A 23,191-nucleotide genomic window follows, 5' to 3' on the forward strand; every position below is an offset into this window, starting at 1 on the left:
CTCATTCCTCTATTTTGTCCTCTTATTTTAAATATGGCCCCTTATTCCTGTCCTCAGAATTGCTTGGTGTTCTCATGTCCAGAGGCGCCTTGGTTTAAAGGGGACTATCTTCTGCCAGGGTAAGGAGGTGGGCAGCACAGATAGGGAAGGTTCTGGGGATCCCATCTTTCTACAAACCTTCAGCCAATCCTCCTGTCTGCAGCCCCTCCCTGCACACATGCCATCAGAAATATCTGACATTTTCGATTCCTGATCCTTTCCAGGACTCTGCAGTGTCAAATGGCTTACTTCTTATTGGTTTCTCTGTCCCTCTCCTCTACTGGAAATCAAGTATCAGGTTTTTTCCCCTCCCCCTGCCCACTAAATCTGTTACCACTTGTCCATCTTTCAAAATTGTATTGCTCTCTGGTCTATAGTCATTTTCTTTCCTATTATCTGTCCTTGCTGGTTTATACCTTTAAAAAAAAATTCCTATACTGTCATTGTAGGAAGGTTAAAGGAGGGAATGCAAATGTAAATACTTGTGTTCAAGTTTTATTTATTTAGAAATGTAGAGAGCCTGGGATAGCAGAAGGGAGGGACACTTCAAGCCAGGAAAATAGACTGCATAAAGGTTTAGTTAGAAGAGGGAACTCATGAATCATGTGTAGAGCATGGCAAGCAGGCTGGTTTTGTGGTTTTCGCTGGGGAATTAGAAAAATGAGAATCTCGGGCAGGGAGAGAATAGCCAAATGGAAAGTCTAAAAGGCCAAGTGAAAAATTTGTACTTAGTAACATAATTATTAGATCTTACATTTTGTGGCATTTAATCTTTTCACATATTTTCACCCATAGGACAAGCCTAGGAGTTAAGTTAGTGTTTATTATAACTGTTTCATAGCTAGAGTAACTGAGGCATAGAAGTTAACTTATTTTTCTAGGGCCACAGATCAAGTAGCCAAAAGAGAGTAACCTCAGATTGTGGAGTAGGAGGAGCCCACGATAGAAACAGTGTCTGAAGTGCTCACCGGACAGGTCAGTGGACGTGCTAGGGTAGGGAGACAGGCTAACATTACAGGCCTGCGCATCAGCCAGTAACTCAGGCAGCTGATCCTCATTATTTGCAGATTCTGTATTTGCGAATTCACTTACTAAAATGTATCTGTAATCCTAAAATCGATACTTGCAGTGTTTTTACAATCGTTTGCAAACATGCTTAGAGCAGTGAAAAATGTGAGTCGCCCGACACGTACCTTCCCAGCTGAGGCTGAACAAGGCGACATCCTGCCTCCTGGTTTCGGCTCTCACACTCTAAATGAGTGCCCTATCCAAGATGTACCTAATGCCTCATTTCTTGCTTGTTGGTGGTGGTTTCAGTGTTTAAAATGGCCCCCCTGGACTTCCCTCATGGTCCAGTGGCTAAGACTCCATGCTCCCGATGCAGGGGGCCTGGGTTCGATCCCTGGTCAGGGAACTAGATCCCACATGCCACAACTGAAAAAAAAAAAAAAAAGATCCCCTGTGCCACAACTAAGACATGCGCAGCCAAATAAATACAATAAATATTTGAAAATAAATAAATTAAATGGCCCCCACCCGCATAGTGCTGAGGTGCTGGCTAGAGTTAACTAAGTGTAGTAAGGCTGTCATGTGCCTTACAGAGAGAGTGCGTTAGATAAGCTTCATTATGGCATGACTTACAGTGCTGGTGGCTGTGAGTTCAATGAATCAATGGTTGCTGACGACAATGTTATGACAGAGGCACACAGGAACCTTACCTTATATTTCCCCCAGGAGCAGTGGTTCAGTATTTGCTAATTGTGTCTGCGGTGACTTGATAGAACACAGCTACTGTGGATAACGAGAGTCGACTATACTTACTAGAGCTGAGTCTCAGTTCTAGCCAAAGAAGGCAGTCTGATTGTTCCCTGAAAACCTGATGGAGAATCTGAGTTCCTATCACGTTTTTGCCTCTCTTTTTCCTTGAGTGAAATGTGAGCATTAATGGCATCCATCTGGGAGCAGAGCACCTGGTCCCAACATGGTGTCAAAGTGAGGCCTGAGCTCAGATGTTCCTGCCCAAGTTCAAGCATGAGATGAACATCAGAGTTGGCTTAAGGGTCTGTAGGAAACGATGCCCCTCCTGTCTCGTGCTTCTCAGGTATGTATTAGGCTGTAGCATCTTACTGTAATTTTCCGCTCCGATCAGTTCTTGCCCCGTGTATCAGTACTTGGCTCCATTACCCGCCCAGCTGCTCAAGCCAGAGAACCTGGGAGTCGCCCTTTCTTCTCTTCCCTCCCCCACATTCACTCTATCACTAAGTTCTGTTGGTTCCACCTCTCCTGGTTGCTTATCTGTTGTCTCGTACCCCACACCTTCCCTTCTATACTTTATGCTGCTCGATTTTCCAGATTCCCTTGCCAGCTGTTAATTTCTGCCAGTGGGAGGCACCAGCAAGCTAGGAGAGGGTGGGATAGAGGAGGCAGCAGTGCTTGCCCAGGGTGGCTGTAGTAGGGGTGAGGGTCTCGGACCTGCTCAGCCATCCCAGCCACTGTGGCAGCTCTTCTGTTTCCAGCAGTGGACACTCCCCTTTAGCCTCTTGTTCCTTCAGCACTCTCCATTCTCCCTTTTGTTTCTTCAGCCCTTCCAACACTTTTGTAACCAACTGCCCATACTTAAATTAACATCCTTTGTTAGAAATAACTAGTATGGTTTCTGACTGGAGCTTAGCTGATAAAACCTCCAAAATATTTCCTGAATCTGTCCATCTCTACCACTACCACCCAGTCCAAGACACCATCATCTCTCACCTGGGTGACTGCAATAGCTAGGCTCCCTGAGACCACAACCAGACAGGTCTGGAGCTAGACAGGCAGGTAGCCTGTAAGGCAGATAGCACTACCTGGTGGGAGACCCCCAGAAAAAATAAGTTCTGGGAGAAAAAAGTTCCCCCTCTGTTGCCAACCTTGGAGGACTGGGGTTTGATTTTATTTCACAAAGTTGATTTGCTTAAACTGCTATTCACTTAATGCCTATTCCTAGGCCAAGTTCCTTATCTCTGCCTATGCTCAGTCTGCCTTCTCTCTTTCATATTTCAAGGACAGCAGGATAACCTGAAAGATAAGAGCATTTTATTTGTAAAATCTTTGCCAACCAACTTTAAGAATGAAAGAAAATAATTCTATTGCTATCTCAAAAGAACATCTTTTAAGCCTTCCTCCCAACCTGAGCATCCTGGGATCCCAGGAATTCCAGAGATTCTAACTCACATCCCCACAGTAGTGTAGATGCATAATTAATTTCCATGGGAAGGAACTCTGACACAGGCATTAGCCATTTAACGACCATGGCAGTGCTTTCTGGCAGAGAGGGCAGTAAGACGTGCGCTGTCTCCGAATCAAGCTGTGAGGCAGGCAAGGCCGCCAAGTGGCTGACAGTGATCCCTCCTTCTCAGATGGGGCAGAGAAGCCAGCTCAGCCGTGAAACAGAGTGACATGGGAGGTGTCTCAGCTGAAGGTTAATGTCTCTGCATCTCCTGCTTGGGAGGTGGAGTTGGATGGAGGGGTGAATGCTTTCTTGCCTTCAGCTAGAGCTTTAAAATGCTGTGAGGAGAGAGAGGGAATGTGAAGGATTGAGGACATACTAGTTACTACATTTTAGCAAGAACTAACCTTGCTTCCTGCTTCCATTCATTAGGCCACTTGGTTCTCCTGTGAGAATGAGTGTCCACTGTAGATCCTTACCTAGCCTTGTCTAAGGCCCACATTGCTTCTACTTCCCCTTCCTTTACAAGCCCCACCCCTGCCTGCTTTGCAGTTCCCTTCATTATGGGGAAGGGTGATGGTAACTCCAGGCAGAGACATTCTCCATTGTCACAGGACAGAATCACAGCAGACCCAAAATAGTGGCGACAGCAGCAGTCCTCACTACAGCTTAAGTCAATCTCCAATGCTGGTCTTACCTGTGAGTTCTTGAATTCCGAGTAGAGGGAAAAGAGCAGGTGGAGGGACTGAATCCGACTCTTGTAGATGGGGATGTCTAGGATGGCTGAAATCAAGAACTCCCGTGAGCAGAAATAAACAAAAATCCGGAAGCTATGGGGCATTTCTGTTTAGGATGGCCAGTCCCCTCCCAGACGGGATGTGTGACTATAACTCTGGGGGTTAAATACCCAGCACGTAGTCACATAAACCCAAATACCACCCTCGCGTGCTGCCAAATAGCACAACGGGCTTAAAGTAAAGGCTGCAACTCAGAGTGAACCGGCCTTTTCAACAGCCCACAATGACTTTATCCAGAGATGGGGGTCAAGGAAGGGATGGAAGGGCTCACCACAGATCATGTCTATGTACTGTGCCAGGCTGCAGTCAGTCTCTGCTGTGGGCAGGCTCACCTAGGAGGGGCACGGGATGGACCCGAGTCAAAAGGCTGAAATTTCAGTGGTCCTAGCATCACTCACTCTCTCTGAAGCAAAAGAGCTCCGAGCATAAGGGGTGACATGGGCTGAATTGTGTTCCCCCAAAATTCATATGTTTTAAGTCCTAACCTCTAAGTGCCTCAGATCATGTGCCTATATTTGCAGATATGGTCGTAAAAAAGAGAAGTTAAAATGAGGTCATTAGGGTGAATCCTAATCCAGTATGACTGGAATCCTTATAAGAAGAGGAAATTAGGACCTAGACACATACAGAGGGAAGACCATGTGAAGACACAGGGAGGAGACAGCCAAGGAGAAAGGGTCTAAAAGAAATCAACTCTGCTGACAATTTGATCTCCAACTTCTAGCTTCCAGAGTGTGAAAAAATAAATTTCTGTTGCTTAAGCCACCCAGTCTGTGGCACTTTGTTATGGCAGCCCTAGCAAATAATACAACGTGCCTTTTCTTTTCCCCCTGATCAGTAAAATGGTTATACTCATTAACCACCAAAGTAGCATATGATATAACAGGACCAAAATATTTTATAAGTAAAATATACTGCCATGCAGTCTTCCTGTGTGTATTTGTGAAGAAGAAACTGGACCCAAGTTATGGCCAAGTATTTATAGTTACTTGGTGTTAGAAGGCCTAATGGTCCTTGGACACCACAGGAACAGAAAAAAATGACATGACATCTCAGCAGGCTCCAGATCTAAACTAATATTGTAAGTTTAAAAACCACTGGCTTCTTAAAAATTTTTTGTTCTCTTTTTACAAAAATCAGAGTAGATGGTTCTGCAATTTCCTTTTTCCATGTAACAACATGTCATTGGTATTTCTCTGTATCAGAGCAAAATAAGGCCAAATGATACTCCATTGTGTATTTCACTGAATGGATGTACTACAATCCATCTATTCAATTCCCTAATCAAACAGTTTTCTTCAGCTATAGCTTTAAAATGCTGTGAGAAAAGAGATTGTTTTCAGATTTTTTGCTTTTACAACAATTTCTCAATAAACATGTACCGAAAACTCTGTCTTCATGGAGCTTATATTTTAGTAGGGAGAAACAAAAGACAAAATTAGTAAGGTATACAGTATGTTAGAAGGTAAGTAGCATGGAGAAAAAGCAGGGAAAGAGCTTGGGGAACGTGGTGAAGCAATTTTAAGCACCGTGGCCAGGAAGGACCTGTTATCATCTTTGCTCAGTTTTCTTTTCTTGATATGTAAGAGCTTTTTGCTTGGACAGTAATGTCACATATATATGTAAGTAACTTTTTTTCTTCTTGGCCGCACCACGTGGCATGCGGGATCTTAGTTCCACGATCAGGGCTCGAACCCGTGTCCCCTGCATTGAGAGCGTGGAGTCTTAACCATTGGACCGCCAGGCAAGTCCTGTATAGTTTTATTTTTGTTTTAACTGTTTAATTCATTTAGAATTCCTATATGCATATGGTTGAGGCTTAGATCTATTTAATTTTTCTCAAATGGCTGGTCAATCATCTCATCACAACCCATCCTATCTCTAATCATTTAATTCCAAACTAGTTTTTTTTTTTTTTCTTTTGGCCACGCAGCACGTGGGATAATTAGTTCCCCGACCAGGGATCGAAGCCACGCCCCCTGCATTGGAAGTGCGGAATCTTAACCACTGGACTGCCAGGGAAGTCCCTCTAATCATTTAAAATAACCATCTTTCTTATACAACAAATTTCTACATTTACATGGGTTTGTTTCTGGATTGTTATGTGCTGCTGATCTATTTCTATTCCTAACCAGTACATTATTGTTTTATTTACTACAGCTTTATAATGTGTTTCTAATGTCTGACAGGGCAAATCCTCATTTTTTCCCTAAAATTTTCATGATTAGTCTTAAAAATTGATTCTCTCAGATAAACTTTGTTACCGAATTTTCAGTTTCTAAAACAATGCAGTTAAAATCCTAATTGAAACGGCCTTCCATTTCCACGGTGAACTGGGGAGGACTGACAGTGCTGAGCGATTGACCCCTCCCTTCCAGGAACATGGCTTGACTCCTCATTCACTCAGAGCTTGTGTCTGCCCTTCACTAAAGTTTTATAATTGGTTTTCAAAAGAGTCTTGACAATTTCTTATTAAATATATTCCTGGGCACTTTTTAAAAATTTAGGATCATTATGAATAGGACTTCAGCTTCTTAGAATAGCATATACACCTCTGTGGAAAAGGTGGAGTCTAAAGTGATAACACAAAAAGTACATATGTTCATCAAAAGGTATGTACTCATAGTAGTAGGACAATAATATTACAGAGTAATCTGTAATATCCCCAGACTGGAAGCTACCCAAATGGCTATCATAGAATGGATATATTCAAACAATGGAATACCATACAGTTGTGAGAACAAATATATAACCATGATGTCTGAACAATATGGATGACTCTCCATATGGATGAACAATATAGATGAGCAAATAAGACACAAAGGAACATGATTATATTTAGATAAAATACAAAACTGGCAAGCCTAGGGAGTTTCCTGGTGGCCTAGTGGTTAGGATTCCGGCTTTCACTGATTCCAGGTTCAATATCTGGTCGGGGAACTGAGATCCCGCAAGCCATGTGGCATGGCCAAAAAACAAACAAAAAAACCCACAAAAAACCAGGCAGACCTAATCTGTGCTATTAGAAGTCAGGAAAATAGTCACGTTGGGAGGTGGAAGCCTGAGGGGCTTCCAGGATGCCAGAGATGTTCTGTTTTTTTGATCTGATGTGTTGGTTACACAAAGGTGTTCAGTTGGTGAAAGTTAACCAACACTTATATGTATGTTTCTGATTTTGTATTATACTTCAATTTAAAAGTTAATGATAATAGTAATACAAGAAGAGAGAAAACACTGGGCCCTAGAATGAATGCCACACTTTCTTAGCTCCTGCTACCTTCCACTCACCTTTCCCAAAAGCTCTTCAAACTCTGGAGACCATTCCTGCATCAGCATGTCAATATCGGGCATAGGCCTACAAGTAAACGTGAATAGAGAACATGGGCAGGTATCAGCAATCTCTGCATCAGGATATTCTAGACTGAAGGGAGATTCTCAGTCTGGCACATTAGGATTTCAGGAGAACATAGACTGGGTGGGCCAAACTTACCCAGGACCTGGGGTTTGGAGAAGCTGGCTAAGTAATAATACCAGATAAATCATAATCTTTATGTCCACACTCTTAGCCAGTAGCAGCCAGGATCCGTAGATCCTCAGGTTGATATTATCTCAAATATGTCCCAGCCTTGGGACCCCCTTCTCAGAAGCAATGGCTTCACAGGTGGTGAAAGTTACCATGGGTTACTACAGTGAAGAATGTACTATTTCTTACCTGGTGTAGTGCACAGTCGCAGGGGGCTTGGAGCGGTGTAATTCAGAGATGCTCTCTATCCATGTGTCAATGGCTTTGGGATTCTTTTCTGCATCTTCCAGGCTCTTTACTTTCATATGTTGCTAGAAAAATAAGGGGAAAGCCTGGCTGATGGCACTGAAGAATGTTCTTTTGTTTGTTTTTCTAGAATTTTTTTAAAAATAAATTTATTTATTTTTGGCTGTGTTGGGTTTTTGTTGCTGTGCGTGGGCTTTCTCTAGTTGGGGCAAGTGGAGGCTACTCTTTTGTTGCGGTGCACAGGTTTCTCATTGCGTTGGCTTCTCTTGTTGCAGAGCATGGGCTCTAGGCACGCGGGCTTTAGTAGTTGTGGCACACGGGCTCAGCAGTTGTGGCTCATGTGTTCTAGAGGACCGGCTCAGTAGTTGTGGCACACGGGCTTAGTTGCTCCGCGGCATCTGGGATCTTCCCGGACCAGGGCTTGAGCCTGTGTCCCCTGCATTGGCAGGCGGATTCTTAACCACTGCGCCACCAGGGAAGCCCCTGAAGGATGTTTTTTCTGTTGTTGTTGTTTTTTTTTTTTGCAGTACGCGGGCCCCTCACTATTGTGGCCTCTCCCGTTGCGGAGCACAGGCTCCGGATGTGTAGGCTCCGGATGTGCAGGCTCTGGATGCGCAGGCTCAGCGGCCATGGCTCACGGGCCCAGCCGCTCCGCGGCATGTGGGATCTTCCCAGACCGGGGCACGAACCCGTGTCCCCTGCATCGGCAGGCGGACTCTCAACCACTGCGCCACCAGGGAAGTCCTGAAGGATGTTTTTACTCTTGTTTTTACAGAGTGCCTCATCATATGCTGCTATTTCGTATTCAAGGTAGCTGCTGAAAAGGGAAGCCTGCCAGGAGCCAAATGAAGATTATAGGAAACCTGATAAAATCTTCTGGAGCCAGGGGAAGGGGGCAGGTCAATAGGACAGGAATGACCACAATAAGATACCATTTCACACCTACTAGGATGGCTAGAATAAAAAAGACAGACAATACCAAGTGTTGGCGAGGATGTGGAAAAACTGGAACTCTTAATTCATTGCTGGTGGGATTGTAAAATGATTCAGCCACTCTGGAAAACAGTTTGGCAGTTCCTCAAAATATTAAACAGTTTCCATATGGCTCAGCAACCCCACTGCTACCTGTATACGCAAGACAACAATATATGTGCATGCAACAACTTGTATACGTTCATAGATGCAGAATTAATAGAAATGGAAACAGCTGGTAAATGGATAGACAAAATATGGTCTGTCCATACAATGGAATATTACTCAGCCATAAAAAAGGAATGAAGTAGTGACCAGGGTTTAAGAGCAGGGGAAATGAGGAGAGGAGTGACTACGAATGGGCATGGGGTTTCTCTTTGTTTTGTTTAGGTTTTTGGCCCCACCTCACAGCTTGTGGGATCTTAGTTCCCCCACCAGGGATTGAACCCGGGCTCACCACTGTGAAAGTGCTGAGTCCTAACCACTGGACCACCAGGGAATTCCCAAGGGGGTTCTTTTTGGAATAATGAAAATGTTCTTAAATAGTGGTGATGGTTGTACAGCTCTGTGAATATACTAAAAGTCACTGAATTGTACAAGTTAAAAGGGTGAATTTCATGGTAGGTAAATAATATCTTAATACAATTGTTACTGAAAAAAATAGGGCTGGTTGAAACCATAGCCATCCCTTTTAATAGGCAGTAAGTCAACTGTTCAAATACTAGCAAGGCTTCTACTGTCGGCCCCCTGGAGCTGGGGCCTGTGCTAGGCTAGTATCTTACTGTGACGTTGTGCTGTTTGGAATTCTCTGTTAACCAAAGTGAGAGCACTGTAGGGTCCGACTGCTTTGTAGAAGGCTCATCCAATACCAGTAGGCCAAGGCTGTCAGGCTTTCCATCAGGACGTGGAACCTGGTTAGGAGAAAGGTAAGAAAGCAGAGAAAAAAACATGGGAGGGATCTAAAAAGGTACACTTGCTTCCAATAAGCTGAAGAGGAAGAACTCTTCTGGTTCATCATTATTTCTAGTATTAAAAAGCATGCCTGTATATCATGCTGTACTAAAGTATTACCTAGAAAAAAATACATGATCTATAGGACCTTAGGTATAAAGCTTAAGTCATGGATAACCAGGAGGCAGATACATGACAAATTTTTAACACCTAGTGAGATAATCAATTATTACCTAATAGCAATAAGTATAATTTGGAGTTGAGAGCAAGTTAAGAACTCCACTGAAATGAAGAATATATATTAAGGTAGCTATTGGTAGTCAGGGAAATTAGTGGAACTGTTAGAGTGATAGAGGGGTCAGAAGAAACACCTAAGGAGTCAGTTTTAGGATGTTCTGACTGTACCTTTAAGAATGCATCAATATCCCCGACAGCTGGGATAAACTCAGGAATGAAAGGTTTCAGTTTGTGGTCCAGGTCAATCAACTGAGGTGTATACCTAGGAGATATTGCCACGGGAAGGTGGAAACTGTCAGAGAAACTTACTTTATTATTCAGGCTGAAAAAACCTAAGGGGAATGGCCATGTTTCAGACTAGAGGAAGGAAAGGGCAAGGCAGGGCTGGGGATTATGGTGGGAGGGCCTGGTACTCACCTACTGATGTACTGGAAGAGTTCCTTAATCTCAGCAGAAACTGGCAAATGCTCATAATCTGCAGGATCATAGGCACTGGGGAAAGGAAAATGTGGTTCAAGGTAGCCAGAGAAGAGCAGGGGTTGCTGAGCCCTGGTTCAGCCCGGGTGTTACTCTGGCCACAGGGCATATGACTCTGGACCTAGTTTCTGCTCCACCCACATCTGCGTTTTCTGAGCAGCTTGCAAGGTAACTTTAAAAGTGATTATAATTAGCTCTCAGCTATCTCTGACAATGAAGAACAGAGCTACAGAAAATCCAAAACATAATTTAAAAAAATTTTAGAAAGTAGCAGAAATTGTTTTCCCTTTTTTTTTGAATGAAGGGGATGAAGAGAAAAGATGGAATGAGATCTTAATTTCTGACATGAAAATGGTTTACCCCAAGAAAAAAAGGAATTTTTACAAAGATGTTTTTCAGTGTTATTTATAGAAGTAAAAAATTAGAAACAAAATGTCCAACACTTGAGAGATGGTTAGATATGTCAAGATGAATACCGCAGTTATTAAAAATACTTGTATTAATACATGAAACGTATACAGTAAAAAAGTAGTAGAGTACATATTAATGACTATAATTAAGTAAAATGTAATGAATTGACAAAGTATATAAGTGACTAGGAAAGTTATTTAAGGTTCTTCTGGGAAGAGTTGCTTAACAAAAAAACTAAATAGTTTATATTTCCCCAGATTATAATTTATGGAAGTAGAATCATGAAGTAAACTGGGAAGCATGAAAAGTCAGTCTGGTATTAAACATTTGCCTAATTTACTTAGTGTCTACCTTCAGGTGGATAATTCAAAGGTAACTTTTTATTTTTATTAAACTACTTCATTGAATAAAGTATGCATGCACATGATAGGAAATAAAAGGTACAAAATGTATTCAGTGGAAAGTTATGTCCCCTTCCACCCCTGTTCCCTTACCACCAAGTTCCCCTCCCAAGAGTAGTCAGTATTATTAGTTCCTAGGGCAGCCTAGAGATAGCTTATGTAACATTTGTTTTATACACGTGATAGCACAGCCTAAAGACTTCTATACCTTTTTAAAATGTAACAGTGTCCCTTGGAGATTGTTCTTTACAGTGCATAGAGTGCTGCCTCATACTTTTTAATGGCTAGAAAGAATTCTACTGATTGGCTACACCAGTTAATTGTATTTTAAATGAATGGGCTTTAGAATCTACTTTGATTAAAACCTACAAGGGTGGGTCATGATTAATCTAGCACCAGAGCTGGAATATGGTGAGGAGAATTTTTACTGAAGCATCATGCAGGAACATTTTGCCTCAATACAGGGTTCCGGATGCACCTATTCTCTACCCGTCCTAAAAGGGTCTGAGCCTAAAATAGAAATGTTCCTGTGCATGCATGTTTTCCTTGCTAAATAGAAATGCTTTGGTATGTGTATAAATTTATCTTCTCCTCCCTAGAATGTGAACTCCTTGAAGTCAGAGACCATCAGTTAAACTGACTCAGCAGATCCTCATGAAATCCCTGAGCCCACAAGTGTTTCCGATAGTGCAAGTGACATCACAGGATTCGGGCAGTAGAGCCGAAAAAGAAGGAAAACTCATTACACTGGGTTTCTGAGCATCTGATAATCCTAAATAGAGGAGATCAAAAGAGCTGCTGGAATTTCACTTCTCAGTGACGTCCTCCTGTCCAGTGTTTTGAAGGAGGCGTTTTCCTCCTTGGCAAGGGGGCTTTTCTCACCCTTCAAGAGGGGCCCCATGCTCTTCATCATCATCATCGTCATCATCAGAATCAGTTTCAGATGAGTCATCATCGTCGTCATCATCGTTTTCACTAAAGCCCCGCCGAGGAGTGGGCTGCGAGGTCTTCTTTTTCTCCTGAGATAGGGCAGGAGATAGAAAGGTCCAGGTAAGGAGAAATTTAGTGTACCTTTACCCAGTTCTCTCCTAGTGCTCTAACCAGAACCCTCCCGCCTGACACCAATTCACTGGAAAGAGAAGGAAGCACTCCCAAGAAGGGCCTCGAGAACCTTCTTCTGCTCCTCCTTAGCTACTGAGTCCCCACTTTCTATAACCATGGTCTCTTCCTCTGCTCGAGGCTTGGGTATAAATTTTATCGAATACGTATCTCTTTTACCTATTACTTAGGAGATTCTGAGAACTCTGCATAAACTTTATCCAGTCAGCTTCAACTCTAAAACTGAGGGACTTCTGAAGAAGAAAGCAACTCTAAATATAATAGTTATTTTGGGAAGAAATGGGGGAAGATGAAGTAGGGAAGACACACTTTAGGGAATCTTAATACTCACAGAGATCACAGGGAGGAAATCTAGTATTTAATTTGCAAGACTGCCCAGGGTAAGCTGCTTGTAACTATCAAAAGAAGAAAGTTCATAATCAACCCCGGGCTTGGATTCTGACCAGCAGTTCCGGAGACTGTGGGTTTTCCCTTTCCATTCAATGGGTATCTGACCTATGCATGGTTCCCCTCCCTTCCCCCGTAAGTTAAATGCAATGACTGTACATTATATCTCAAGATAAGAGACTCTTCTGTCCTTGGCATTACGACCTACCTTTCTGGGCTTCTGGTTCTAGATGCACCACCCCACCCTCAAGCTGACGAGAAGGGGTAAGGTGGTGCTTGGGCTTGCCGGGGCAGTTGGGACAGGGTCCATGTCTTTGACTTTAGGGCCTGGAGCCTGTGGCATGCCCTCACTTAGGACCTAAAGGGTGGCCAATTGGCCCCCTTTAAAAATAGGTTTTTCAAGCTTGGTTTCCATATGCCATATGGCTTACACTGAGGTTAAGAGATGATTGGTTCTAGTTTTTTGAATTATTTAATGTTTCTTTTACATTAAAGCAGCTACTGACATATAAAACTGTGACACATTACAGGACATCAAAAACTTCTTTGGGTTACATTCTCCTCTAAGCATAACACAGATTTATTATACATAGATAAAAATATATTTTAACTAATCTGTAACATGTGAGACTGATGACACAGTTGCAGAATATGCCTTACTGGTATACAGTTGGTAAGAATCTCCCACAGTGTTCTTTCCTAATTCAAAATCTGCCCAAATTATTCTTGGTCACATGGGAAGCAGTCTGGCAAGGAGAGATTTTTAAGAATATCGTCAGCTCAAAGATTATTCAAAAGTGGATCCTATCTGCTGATTCTGGGTGCATATTAAATTGGAAAGATAAATGAGCCTTGAATATTGACTACATCATGATGAAAACTAGAAAAATTTAGGGTGAATATACAAAATTAGGAGGTCAATTTAGGAAAATTGTTCACTTTTCTTTTGTCTGCTTCTTCAAAGTAGTGCTTTGCAAAATCTCTGACCTATGGGAGAAGACTTTATATACCACAGACAAGATGCCAAAAAATGACTTTGTAGGTAAGATGTCAAACAGCACACTAGTCACAAAGTGGGGCTATCTTAAAACATGACCTTTTAGACTTTCTATGAAATCCGTCTCTGTTGCTACAGCTTTCTGCATTACTTCAAATATTCTCCTTCACCTGAGTTTTCAAAACGCCTGTTCTTGGAGGACGATTAAAACATAACCATTGGACCATGTGCTAAGCCTAAACACAGGGGCTGTTAGACAGTGCACGTGTGCAAATTTAAGGCGTCTTCTCATCCCACTTTCAGAAACGGTGATTCTCTTGGTTCATAGAATAACACCAAACATCTGGGCCTTAAGACTTCAAAACTAAAGTGTCTTTCACAAAATACTAGCAGTATCACAACTGTTGACAGTGAACCAATGCCACGATCAATCATTCCAAACTTTCTTTATCATAAGAATGACTTGGAGTGCTTGCTCAAAATATACATTTGCAGGCTTTTACCTTCAAGATTCTGATTAGGCAGTTCTGGGTGGGGACTGGAAATGTTTTTCTAAATTTTTTTTAAAAATTATTTATTTATTTATTGGCCATGCCACGTGGCATGTGAGATCTTAGTTCCCCGACCAGGGGATCGAACCCGTGCCCCCTGCATTGGAAGCAGAGTTCTAACCACTGGACCGCCAGGGAATTCCTATCTGTTTTTTTTTTTAAATAAGTACCCCAGTTGATTATTATGACTAGAAAAGTTTGTGAAACACTGGCCTGTGTTATATGAAATTTCTCACCAAAACATCAGCTATAACAGTAAGCTTTATTGCAGAAGGAGAGTCAAAATCTTAATGCTCTTGCCTCGTGACTGTCCTCCACGAGCTCAAAGGAACCCAATCACTGGAGGTGAGTATTTAAGAAATGTTTGCTACTGAACTAGTGTCATTTCAAACTAACTACTAAAAATTCAAAGCAGAAATTTCACAAGAAGCTGTGGGTTATACTGCACCTTGTTATTTTCCTCTTCGTACTCATCACTGCTGTTGTCAGCCATAGTCTTGTTAGGAAGATGGGTGGAACGACGAAGTCCTTGGAAGAAAAGTTTTCCCTTTAGGTTATTGTTTTTTGGGGTTTCTAAAAAATATTTATTTGGTTGCGCTGTGTCTTAGTTGTGGCAGGGGGGCTCCTTAGTTGTGGCACGCAAACTCTTAGTGGCAACATGCATGTGGGATCTAGTTCCCTGACCAGGGATCGAACCCAGGCCCCCTGCATTGGGAGCATGGAGTCTTAACCACTCTGCCACCAGGGAAGTCCCTAGGTTATTGTTAAAATGATTTTCAAAGACAGATATTTTTCATTTATAATATTTTATGCTCTAACCATTTTATGAAACAGGGTTTATAAGAATATCTAGCTGAAAGACAGGAAACTGAATTCTAGTCATGGCTCTGTCAATTCAATTTGAGATATACTTACTAAGTATTACTATGCTTAAGGCATTAGGTTAGACATTATACTAACTGATTATCTGCCATTACATAAATAGCATAAAATCTGCCCTTAGTTTACATATGGTGAAATGAGGTTAGTAATTAGTTAGTAATTAGTAAAGCAAAAGGAGTGCTGGATTTATAGTCAGAAGACTGGGTTTATAGGACAACTCTATCAGGTGGACAAAATGACTTAACCTCTCTGAGTCTCAGTATTCCCACTTCTAAATGGGGTCAGTAATATTTCTCAGTCAGGATTGTTGTAAGGATCAATTGAAAACAATTTTATGTGGAAGGAAATGACCTACTTCCTGGCACACAGTAGTCACAAATATGAATCTGAATCACTGTCTATAAGATAAAAGCAGTAAAATATTCTGAACAATTAAAAGCATAACCAGATGTAAGATATTATTAACTGGCATGAAAACATGTTCAATGATTTCTAAGTCAAGTGAATGCCCACTAAACACCATTTTTCTCCTTTTAAACTGCCTAAACTGAAAGCAAATTATAATGTCCACGGCTGGCAAGATTATAAATGTGCTCAAGTCAAAAACCTGGGTGTCAGGGGACTCCCCTGGTGGTCCAATGGGGAAGACTCCGAGCTCCCAGTACACAGGGCTCCAGTTCAACGCCCGGTCAGGGAACTAGATCCCGCATGCTGCAACTAAGAAGCCTGCGTGCAGCAGCTAAAAGTTCATATGCTGCAACTAAGACCCAGCACGGCCCAAACAAATAAATAAATAAATATTAAAAACCCAAAAAAACCTGGGTGTCAGGTAACTAACAAGGACCTACTATATAGCACAGGGAACTATACTCAGTATTTTCTAATAACCTATAAGGGAAAAGAATCTGAAAAAGAATATATGAATAAATAAATATAACTGAATTACTGTGCAATACATCTGAAAGTAACACAACATTGTAAATCAACTATACTTCAATAAATAAATATGTATGACAGGCATTAAAAAATTAAAAATTAATTAAAAATTTAAAACAAAAAAATAAGTAGGTCAATGACCTGGTTAAAAAAAAAAAACACCTGTGCGTCTAGGTATACATACACCAAAAGACTGAAAGCAGGGACTCAAACAGATACTTGTACACCAATGTTCATAGCAGCATATTCACAATTGCCAAAACCACCCAAGTGTCCATCGACAGACAAATGGATAAACAAAATGTGGTTATACAAACAATGGAATATTATTCAGCCATAAAAAGGAAGGAAATTCTAACACATGCTACAGCATGAATGAACCTTGAAAACATTAAGCTACGTGAAATAAGCCAGACAGGAAAGGACAAACACTGTATGATTCTGCTTATGCAGTACCTACAATAGGTAAATTCATAGAGGCAAGGCAGAATAGAGGTTACCAGCAGCTGGGGGGCGGGGGGGGAGGGGAGGGGAATGGAGAGTTATTGTTTAATAATAACTGTTCAGGATGATGAAAAAGTTCTGGAAATAGTAGAGATACTTACGCAACAACACGAATGTACTTAATGCTACTGAATTGTACACTTCGACATGGTTAAAATGGTAAATTTTATATTAGGCAAGTTTACCACAATAAACAAACAACCCTGGATGTCATCCTTGATTCCTAACTCAAGAGCTAAATCCAATCCATCAGCAAGTCTCAGTGATTCTACTACAACAATACCTCTAGCGTTTGCCAACTCTCTCTATTCTCAACTTCCTCCCCACATCCAAGCCACTGTCACACCTCAACTCAGCATGGCGACAGTCCTTCTAACTGGCTCCTTGCTTTCACCGTTGCACCCTTCAATCCATGCCATGCATAACAGCAGTATGGCTTCTAAAGCCCTGCTTGTTATACCTCCTGACTACCTCTGAGGTTACTGTCTCCTACCATATGCTGGTCTCTTTCAAGTCCTCATAGTAACCCAAGTTCTTTCTGGCCTCAGGTCCTTTTCACATTTCACTAGGGGCTCCCTCTTCCTGGCCTACTTTTCCTCTGTGTCTAAATCCTTCTCACCTTTCAGTTTCAACCATCACCTCCTTAGGTCTTCCCTGACCCCTCCATCAAAAGTAGATCCCACTCCTCACCAGTATTCTCCATAACATCAAACTCTTTGCTTCCCATCAATGCACTTAACACATTTGTAATTGTGTTTCTTTATTCATTTGGCATCTGTCTCCCATAATTACAGGCATCAGGATGGCAGGGTCAGTGTCTCTTTTAATACTGTATACCTGGGAATTCCCTGGCGGTCCAGTGGTTAGGACTTTGAGCTCTCCCTGCCGAAGACCTGGGTTCAATCCCTGGTCGGAAAACTCAAATCCCACAAGCCACGCGGCATGGCCAAAACAAAGAAACAAACAAAAAATTGTATACGTAGTGCCAAGCATAAGGCTGACAGATAATAGGCATTCAAAAAATGTTTGTTGAACAAATGATGGTGCCAAGTCCTCTAAAAATATTCTGTTGAGGTTTCAATTGGAATTGCAGGTTAAGGATAGGTAACTGAAGCATCTTCAGAACTGAGCAAAAGAGTTTTGATAAATTAAACAAACATGAACCCCCGGCAGACTGTGGGCAGAACAGTATCATGAAGTAAATGGCGATGGGGAACACTGGTTAGGTTGATGGAAGATCCTGCAATCTGGGTGGCTGTGTTTTCTCCCCCCTTAACTATTTGGAAAACAGAAGCAATGGCAAGTAACTTGACTCTGAAAGCCAACATCTGCTAATAGAAAATAGAAAATTCTTGGGGACAATCATGAATCCATCCTGCAACCCTCAAGGCGGTACCTACCAGGGTCAAACGTATTCTCCATGTGGTAATAGACAATTGTTTTGTTTCTGTTTCTAAGAAAGTACGGCTAAGTTCTAAGCTACATGCCATTCTAAGCTACATGTCATTCATGTGAGATAAACAGTTTTGATTCTCATGGTTTATTTGGAGATTTTTTTTTACAAATTTTGGTTTGTTTTTAGTAACCGCTGACTTACAATTGCAAAACAAACAAAACAAAGAGAAAAACAAAAAACAACCATTTCTTTCTTTCCTCTTCATGCCTCTCTTACCTTTGTGTCTTGTGGTTGGAGCATAAATACTCGCAACATCTTCAGGGTTGTTAATCTCTAGACGCTCATCATATGTCTGGTTTTCAACGGTCTTGGTCTAAGCAAAAGGAAATATGAACAGAGCTCCTATCACGGGACATTAAGCACTCTGTGGGGAGGTGGATTCCAAACCAGCATTGGTTCCTCTTCCTTACCCAAGACACCAGTTTTACCTGAAACCTTCACCATACCCCCCCATTCAAACTTTCCTTAAGGCTTCTTGGCCCCAGGTCAAGCAGTTAAGTCATTCTGCTGCAGCCCTTATTTAGGAACTGCTGGCAGGCTGGCTGAGGAACGAGGGAATCGTGGAGAGAAACGACAGCCAACTTCTGAAGCAGCTCCCCAAAGCTGTAAGATACCCGCGCAAGGGCAAAACAGTATTTGTCTGTAGATAATGGCTGTCTCCTCCGGTTCGATCAGTTTCGCAAGGCGGCCGGAGCTTCTCAGGGGAGGCTGTAGAGGCTCTAGAAAGAGTTCTGTCTCTGGGGTTACCTGGGAGGGAGGGGCGTTCCCCGAAGACAGGGTAAACTCCAGCCTCTTGGTCCCACCCAATAATCCCGAAAGCATCACCCTCACCCCCACCACACCACCCCCGTCTTGTATGTCGGATCCCACTTAAGTTTCTTGGGGAGTAAAGGAAGCAGGATGGTTGGTGATGGCGTGAAGGAAGGAGGGAAAGAACAGTTGTCAAGAAGATGGGAAGAGGTGGAGGGGAGATGGGGAGAGGGAAGGGGAGTCCTTTCTATTCCTCTACGGTGGGAGAAAGAGAGATCTCTTTCTGCTAGGGTGAGTACGAATTACCTGTAGCCCCTCTGAATCCGTCTCCTCTGTGGAAAGAACCCCAGCCTAGGGCTGGGGTCTCACTCCAATCTCAGGCCAGGCCACTTCTACTTGGAAGAGGGGAGATGGGGAGAGGGAAGGGGAGTCCTTTCTATTCCTCTACGGTGGGAGAAAGAGAGATCTCTTTCTGCTAGGGTGAGTACGAATTACCTGTAGCCCCTCTGAATCCGTCTCCTCTGTGGAAAGAACCCCAGCCTAGGGCTGGGGTCTCACTCCAATCTCAGGCCAGGCCACTTCTACTTGGAAGAAGGCCAAGGGCTTCTACTCGGAGCAACCGGCCTGTTGTCAGTCGCTAAGCAAAAAAAAAAAAAAAAAAAGGAGAGAAAGAAAAAATCGCGATACTTTCTTTCACTCTCGTGAGACCTTCTCCACTCGCGCGTTAAGTCTCTTCCAGCATTGAAGGATCCAGGGAGGATCTAGAGGGCCTCGGATCCTGTTTGTCTAGGGTTTCAATAAATTTGTCTGTGGCGGCATCTAGCGGCCGGGGGCGGCAAAGCTGACGGATGAATTTCGGTTTGCATAGAGTTAGCCTTCCAATCCGGAAATATGGTGTGCCTGTCTCCCCCAGGACAAGGAGCACTGGGTATGCAATTCCTACTAAGTCAGTCCAATCAGACTTTAGGCAAACTCGGAAGTTTAGCTAAATTCCCAGGACACTTTGTACGACCTTTTATAGTATTTATATTACATTATAGTCCTTCCCCTCCACTGTGTCTCATTGCATGGGACATAACTTATAGTACTATCAAATTATTCATTATCTGAGATTCAGGTTTAACCCATTCTCCTGAATTTTTTAAAAACATCTTTATTGGAGTATAGCTGCTTTACAATGGTGTGTTAATTTCTGCTTTATAACAAAGTGAATCAGCTATACATATATCCCCCATATCTCCTCACTCTTGAGTCTCCCTCCCACCCTCCCTATCCCACCCCTCTAGGTGGTCACAAAGCACCGAGCTGATCTCCCTGTGCTATGTGGTTGCTTCCTTCTCCTGCGTTTTTTTTTTTTTTTTGCGGTACGCGGGCCCCTCACCACTGTGGCCTCTACCATTGCGGAGCACAGGCTCCGGACGCCCAGGCTCAGCGGCCATGGCTCACGGGCCCAGCCGCTCTGTGGCATGTGGGATCTTCCCGGACCGGGGCACGAACCCGTGTCCCCTGCATCGGCAGGCGGACTCTCAACCACTGCGCCACCAGGGAAGCCCTCTCCTGCATTTTTATTTGCTTAAGAAGACTGTGGGCTTCTTTAGGGCAGGGTCTGTGTCTAATTAGTTTTTAAGCTTTTCACAGATCAGTGCATTGCATAAATCAGGCACTTTCAAAATGCTCATTGTGTGGATGAATGAAGGAATGAATGAATGAAGATATAAGGAACAAATATTTCAAAACTACAGACATACTTAATTTGGGGAGTCAGAGGGAGAGAAACAAAAGAATTTTGGAAATTTGATCATGAAAACCTGCCAGAGGAAAGCGAAAATTGGCTTTAAAAAGGGAAATCAGAGACACCTCTTCTGAGACACTTCTGGTTAAAAGGGAAATGCAAAACGTTAAGAAATATTTTGTCATGTTATTGCTAACAATAATGGATATGTATTGTTGAGCATTTAGTATGTAGGAGCACTTAGAGTAGATAATCTTATTTATTAATATGTAATCTAACTTCGTAACTTTATGAGATAGATGTTACTGCCAATATACAGATTAGGTAATTGAGGTTTAGGAGAGTTAAAGTAACTCGCCTAAAGTCACCCAGGCAGTAAGTGCAGAAAATGGGAGTCACACACAGGTCAGTCTAATTCCCAAGTCTCTGCTTTTAACCACTGTGACATACTGCCTCTAAGGTACTCCTCACGAAGCATGCTTGCAGAGGTGCTTTTCTTCTGCAGTTTAATTCAGCTAATTTCATATTTCCAAAGAATCAGTATCAGTTGGTCCTTGCTGAACTTTGGTGGTCCATATTGAAGGCCCCTGGAAGTTGCCATAATAAAGCAATAATTCCAGACAGAATTTTTACTTTTTTAAATTAAGAATTTTTTCATTTTTTTAGACTCACAGACATAGAGAACAGACTTGTGGTTGCCAAGGGGGAGGAGGGTAGAGGAGGGATGGATTGGGAGTTTGGGATTAGCAGATGCAAACTATTATATATAGAATGAAGAAACAACAAGGTCCTACTTACAGCACAGGGAACTATGTTCAATATCTTGTAATAAACCACAATAGAAAAGAATATGAAAAAGAATATATAATATATATATATATACACGTATATATATATAACTGAATCACTTTGTTGTACACCAGAAACTAACACAACATTGTATGTCAACTATACTTCAATAAAATAAATTTTAAAAATAATTTGTTCGGGGGTTCCCTGGTGGCGCAGTGGTTGAGAGTCCGCCTGCCGATGCAGGGGACACGGGTTCGTGCCCCGGTCCGGGAAGATCCCACATGCCACAGAGCGGCTGGGCCCGTGAGCCATGGCCGCTGAGCCTGGGCGTCCGGAGCCTGTGCTCCGCAATGGTAGAGGCCACAGTGGTGAGGGGCCCGCGTACCGCAAAAAAAAAAAAAAAAAAAAAAATTTGTTCATCTTTTTAAAAAATGTGTGTTTTTAATAACAAAAATAAACAATACGGTTTGATATATATCTTTCCAGACATGTGAAGTTTAAAAGTTTTCGATGGTGGGTTTAATTTTTTTCATCTGTTATTGTTTTGGGGACTTCATTTAATACCGGTTAAATCTTGATTCCTTTTATCTAAAGTGTATAGAGTTTTTAAGAAAATGATTCTCTGAATATGGTCTTCCTCAGTATGTACTTTTGTGTTTATTCATATTTATGAAGGGATACTTTGGGGAAAATAACAATTCTAATTCAACCCTTTGCTTAAGTCCTTAATCTTTTTAAACTACAAAGGTACTTAGTAGTTCTTATCTTCCTGCACAGTTTTTTAATGTTAAAAAATTGGGTACGTGTAAAGGAAAATATCCTATTACAATAGAAAAATCGAAAATTGCTGATTGGTAACCTTCCTATGCAAATTAAATTGTCCCAATTGGCATAAAAATCTCTGGGCATCTATCAGTATACAAACATCTAAGCTCTTTATGGGCCTTTGATTTATTAATACTATAATTTCTAATTTATACCCATTTTAAACAAAGTTTTAAAGAAAAGATATTTGGTCTTTGTTTCTTTTCTTTTTAAAATAGAAAAAAAAAGTTTTCGAGCTTTGTAAAGATTCTACTAGAAAGCCATTGGAAATGGAATTGAAATGAGTAAGAGAGAGAATTCTATACTGCAGTGCTCAAGGGTACAGGTTGTGAAGTTGAGCAGCCTTTGTTTGAATCCTAGCTTTGCTACTTTCTAGCCCTGACACCTGTGGTAAAATGGTTTTCCTCTCTGTACCTTGGTTTCCCCACCTGCAAAAGGGAGGTATTAATGGTACTTAGAGAATTCTTGTGAGGATTAAGTAAAATAATCTGGGGAACTTCCCTGGTGGCGCAGTGGATAAGACTCTGTGCTCCCAATGCAGGGGGCCTGGCTTCGACCCCTGGTCAGGGAACTAGATCCCACATGCCTGTTGCAACTAAGACCCTGTGCAACCAAAAAAAAAAAAAGTAAAATAATCTGTGTGAAGAATTTGAAGTAACGCCTGGTACATTGTAAGTGTTCAATAAACATTAAGGAGTACACAGGAGATATAGAGAGGCAGTGTGACATAATGAGAAAAGCGGAGTTTACATCTTGGCTTTACCACTTGCTGGCTGTATGAATTTGGGCAAATGCTTAACTTTTTTGATCCTCAGTGTCCTTATCTGAATTGTTGTGTATAAGGATTAGAGATAATACACGTGTAAAGTACCTGACATAAAATAAACACTAAATAAAAGATTGCTGTTTATCCATTATTGCAGCAATAATGGATAAACAGTTGAGCCACTAACATGGCATAAAATAATGTGGGGAAGAACTGCTGAATCACTTATAATCTG

The 23,191-nt window shown here is 41.9% G+C and overlaps 2 protein-coding genes across 10 annotated transcripts in view; one reads left to right on the forward strand and one right to left on the reverse strand.

The window, feature by feature from the left end:
* TMEM25 (transmembrane protein 25) overlaps positions 1 to 12,943 on the forward strand; it is a 22,606-nt gene extending 9,663 nt beyond the window's left edge. For all 7 annotated transcript variants that reach the window (XM_067751193.1, XM_067751196.1, XM_067751197.1 and 4 more), the window contains one exon: positions 11,859 to 12,943. In XM_067751193.1, the coding sequence (XP_067607294.1) occupies positions 11,859 to 11,860 (2 nt within the window). In that variant the 3' untranslated portion in view covers positions 11,861 to 12,943. The remainder of the gene's footprint in view (positions 1 to 11,858) is intronic.
* On the reverse strand, positions 3,090 to 19,523 carry IFT46 (intraflagellar transport 46). Of its 3 annotated transcripts, none has more exons than XM_067751203.1 (12): positions 19,337 to 19,523; positions 18,308 to 18,404; positions 14,762 to 14,841; positions 12,142 to 12,278; positions 10,388 to 10,462; positions 10,139 to 10,232; positions 9,565 to 9,693; positions 7,754 to 7,875; positions 7,330 to 7,396; positions 4,313 to 4,373; positions 3,942 to 4,027; positions 3,090 to 3,582 (listed from the first exon to the last, which is right to left on the reverse strand). In XM_067751203.1, exons 3-12 carry the CDS (start codon positions 14,804 to 14,806, stop codon positions 3,487 to 3,489), a joined length of 912 nt encoding a protein of 303 aa, XP_067607304.1. In that variant the 5' UTR covers positions 14,807 to 14,841; positions 18,308 to 18,404; positions 19,337 to 19,523; the 3' UTR covers positions 3,090 to 3,486. The 3 variants fall into 3 exon arrangements, with proteins under 3 accessions (XP_067607304.1, XP_067607306.1, XP_067607305.1); XM_067751205.1 differs by lacking the exon at positions 19,337 to 19,523 and adding an exon at positions 19,148 to 19,185; XM_067751204.1 differs by lacking the exons at positions 14,762 to 14,841; positions 19,337 to 19,523 and adding an exon at positions 19,148 to 19,280.
* Between the last annotated feature and the right edge of the window lie 3,668 nt (positions 19,524 to 23,191).

This window comes from Pseudorca crassidens, chromosome 9 (genome assembly GCF_039906515.1).
Source record: "Pseudorca crassidens isolate mPseCra1 chromosome 9, mPseCra1.hap1, whole genome shotgun sequence".
Classification (NCBI taxonomy): domain Eukaryota; kingdom Metazoa; phylum Chordata; class Mammalia; order Artiodactyla; family Delphinidae; genus Pseudorca; species Pseudorca crassidens.

Coding starts and splice junctions, on each gene's coding strand:
- IFT46 (XM_067751203.1), bottom strand. CDS start 14,806: ATGGCTGACAACAGCAGTGATGAGTACGAAGAGGAAAATAACAAG. Junction 10,233..10,387: donor CTCTTCCAGTACATCAGTAG/GTGAGTACCAGG, acceptor AATATCTCCTAG/GTATACACCTCAGTTGATTG. Junction 3,583..3,941: donor CGGAATTCAAGAACTCACAG/GTAAGACCAGCA, acceptor CTCTCCTCACAG/CATTTTAAAGCTCTAGCTGA.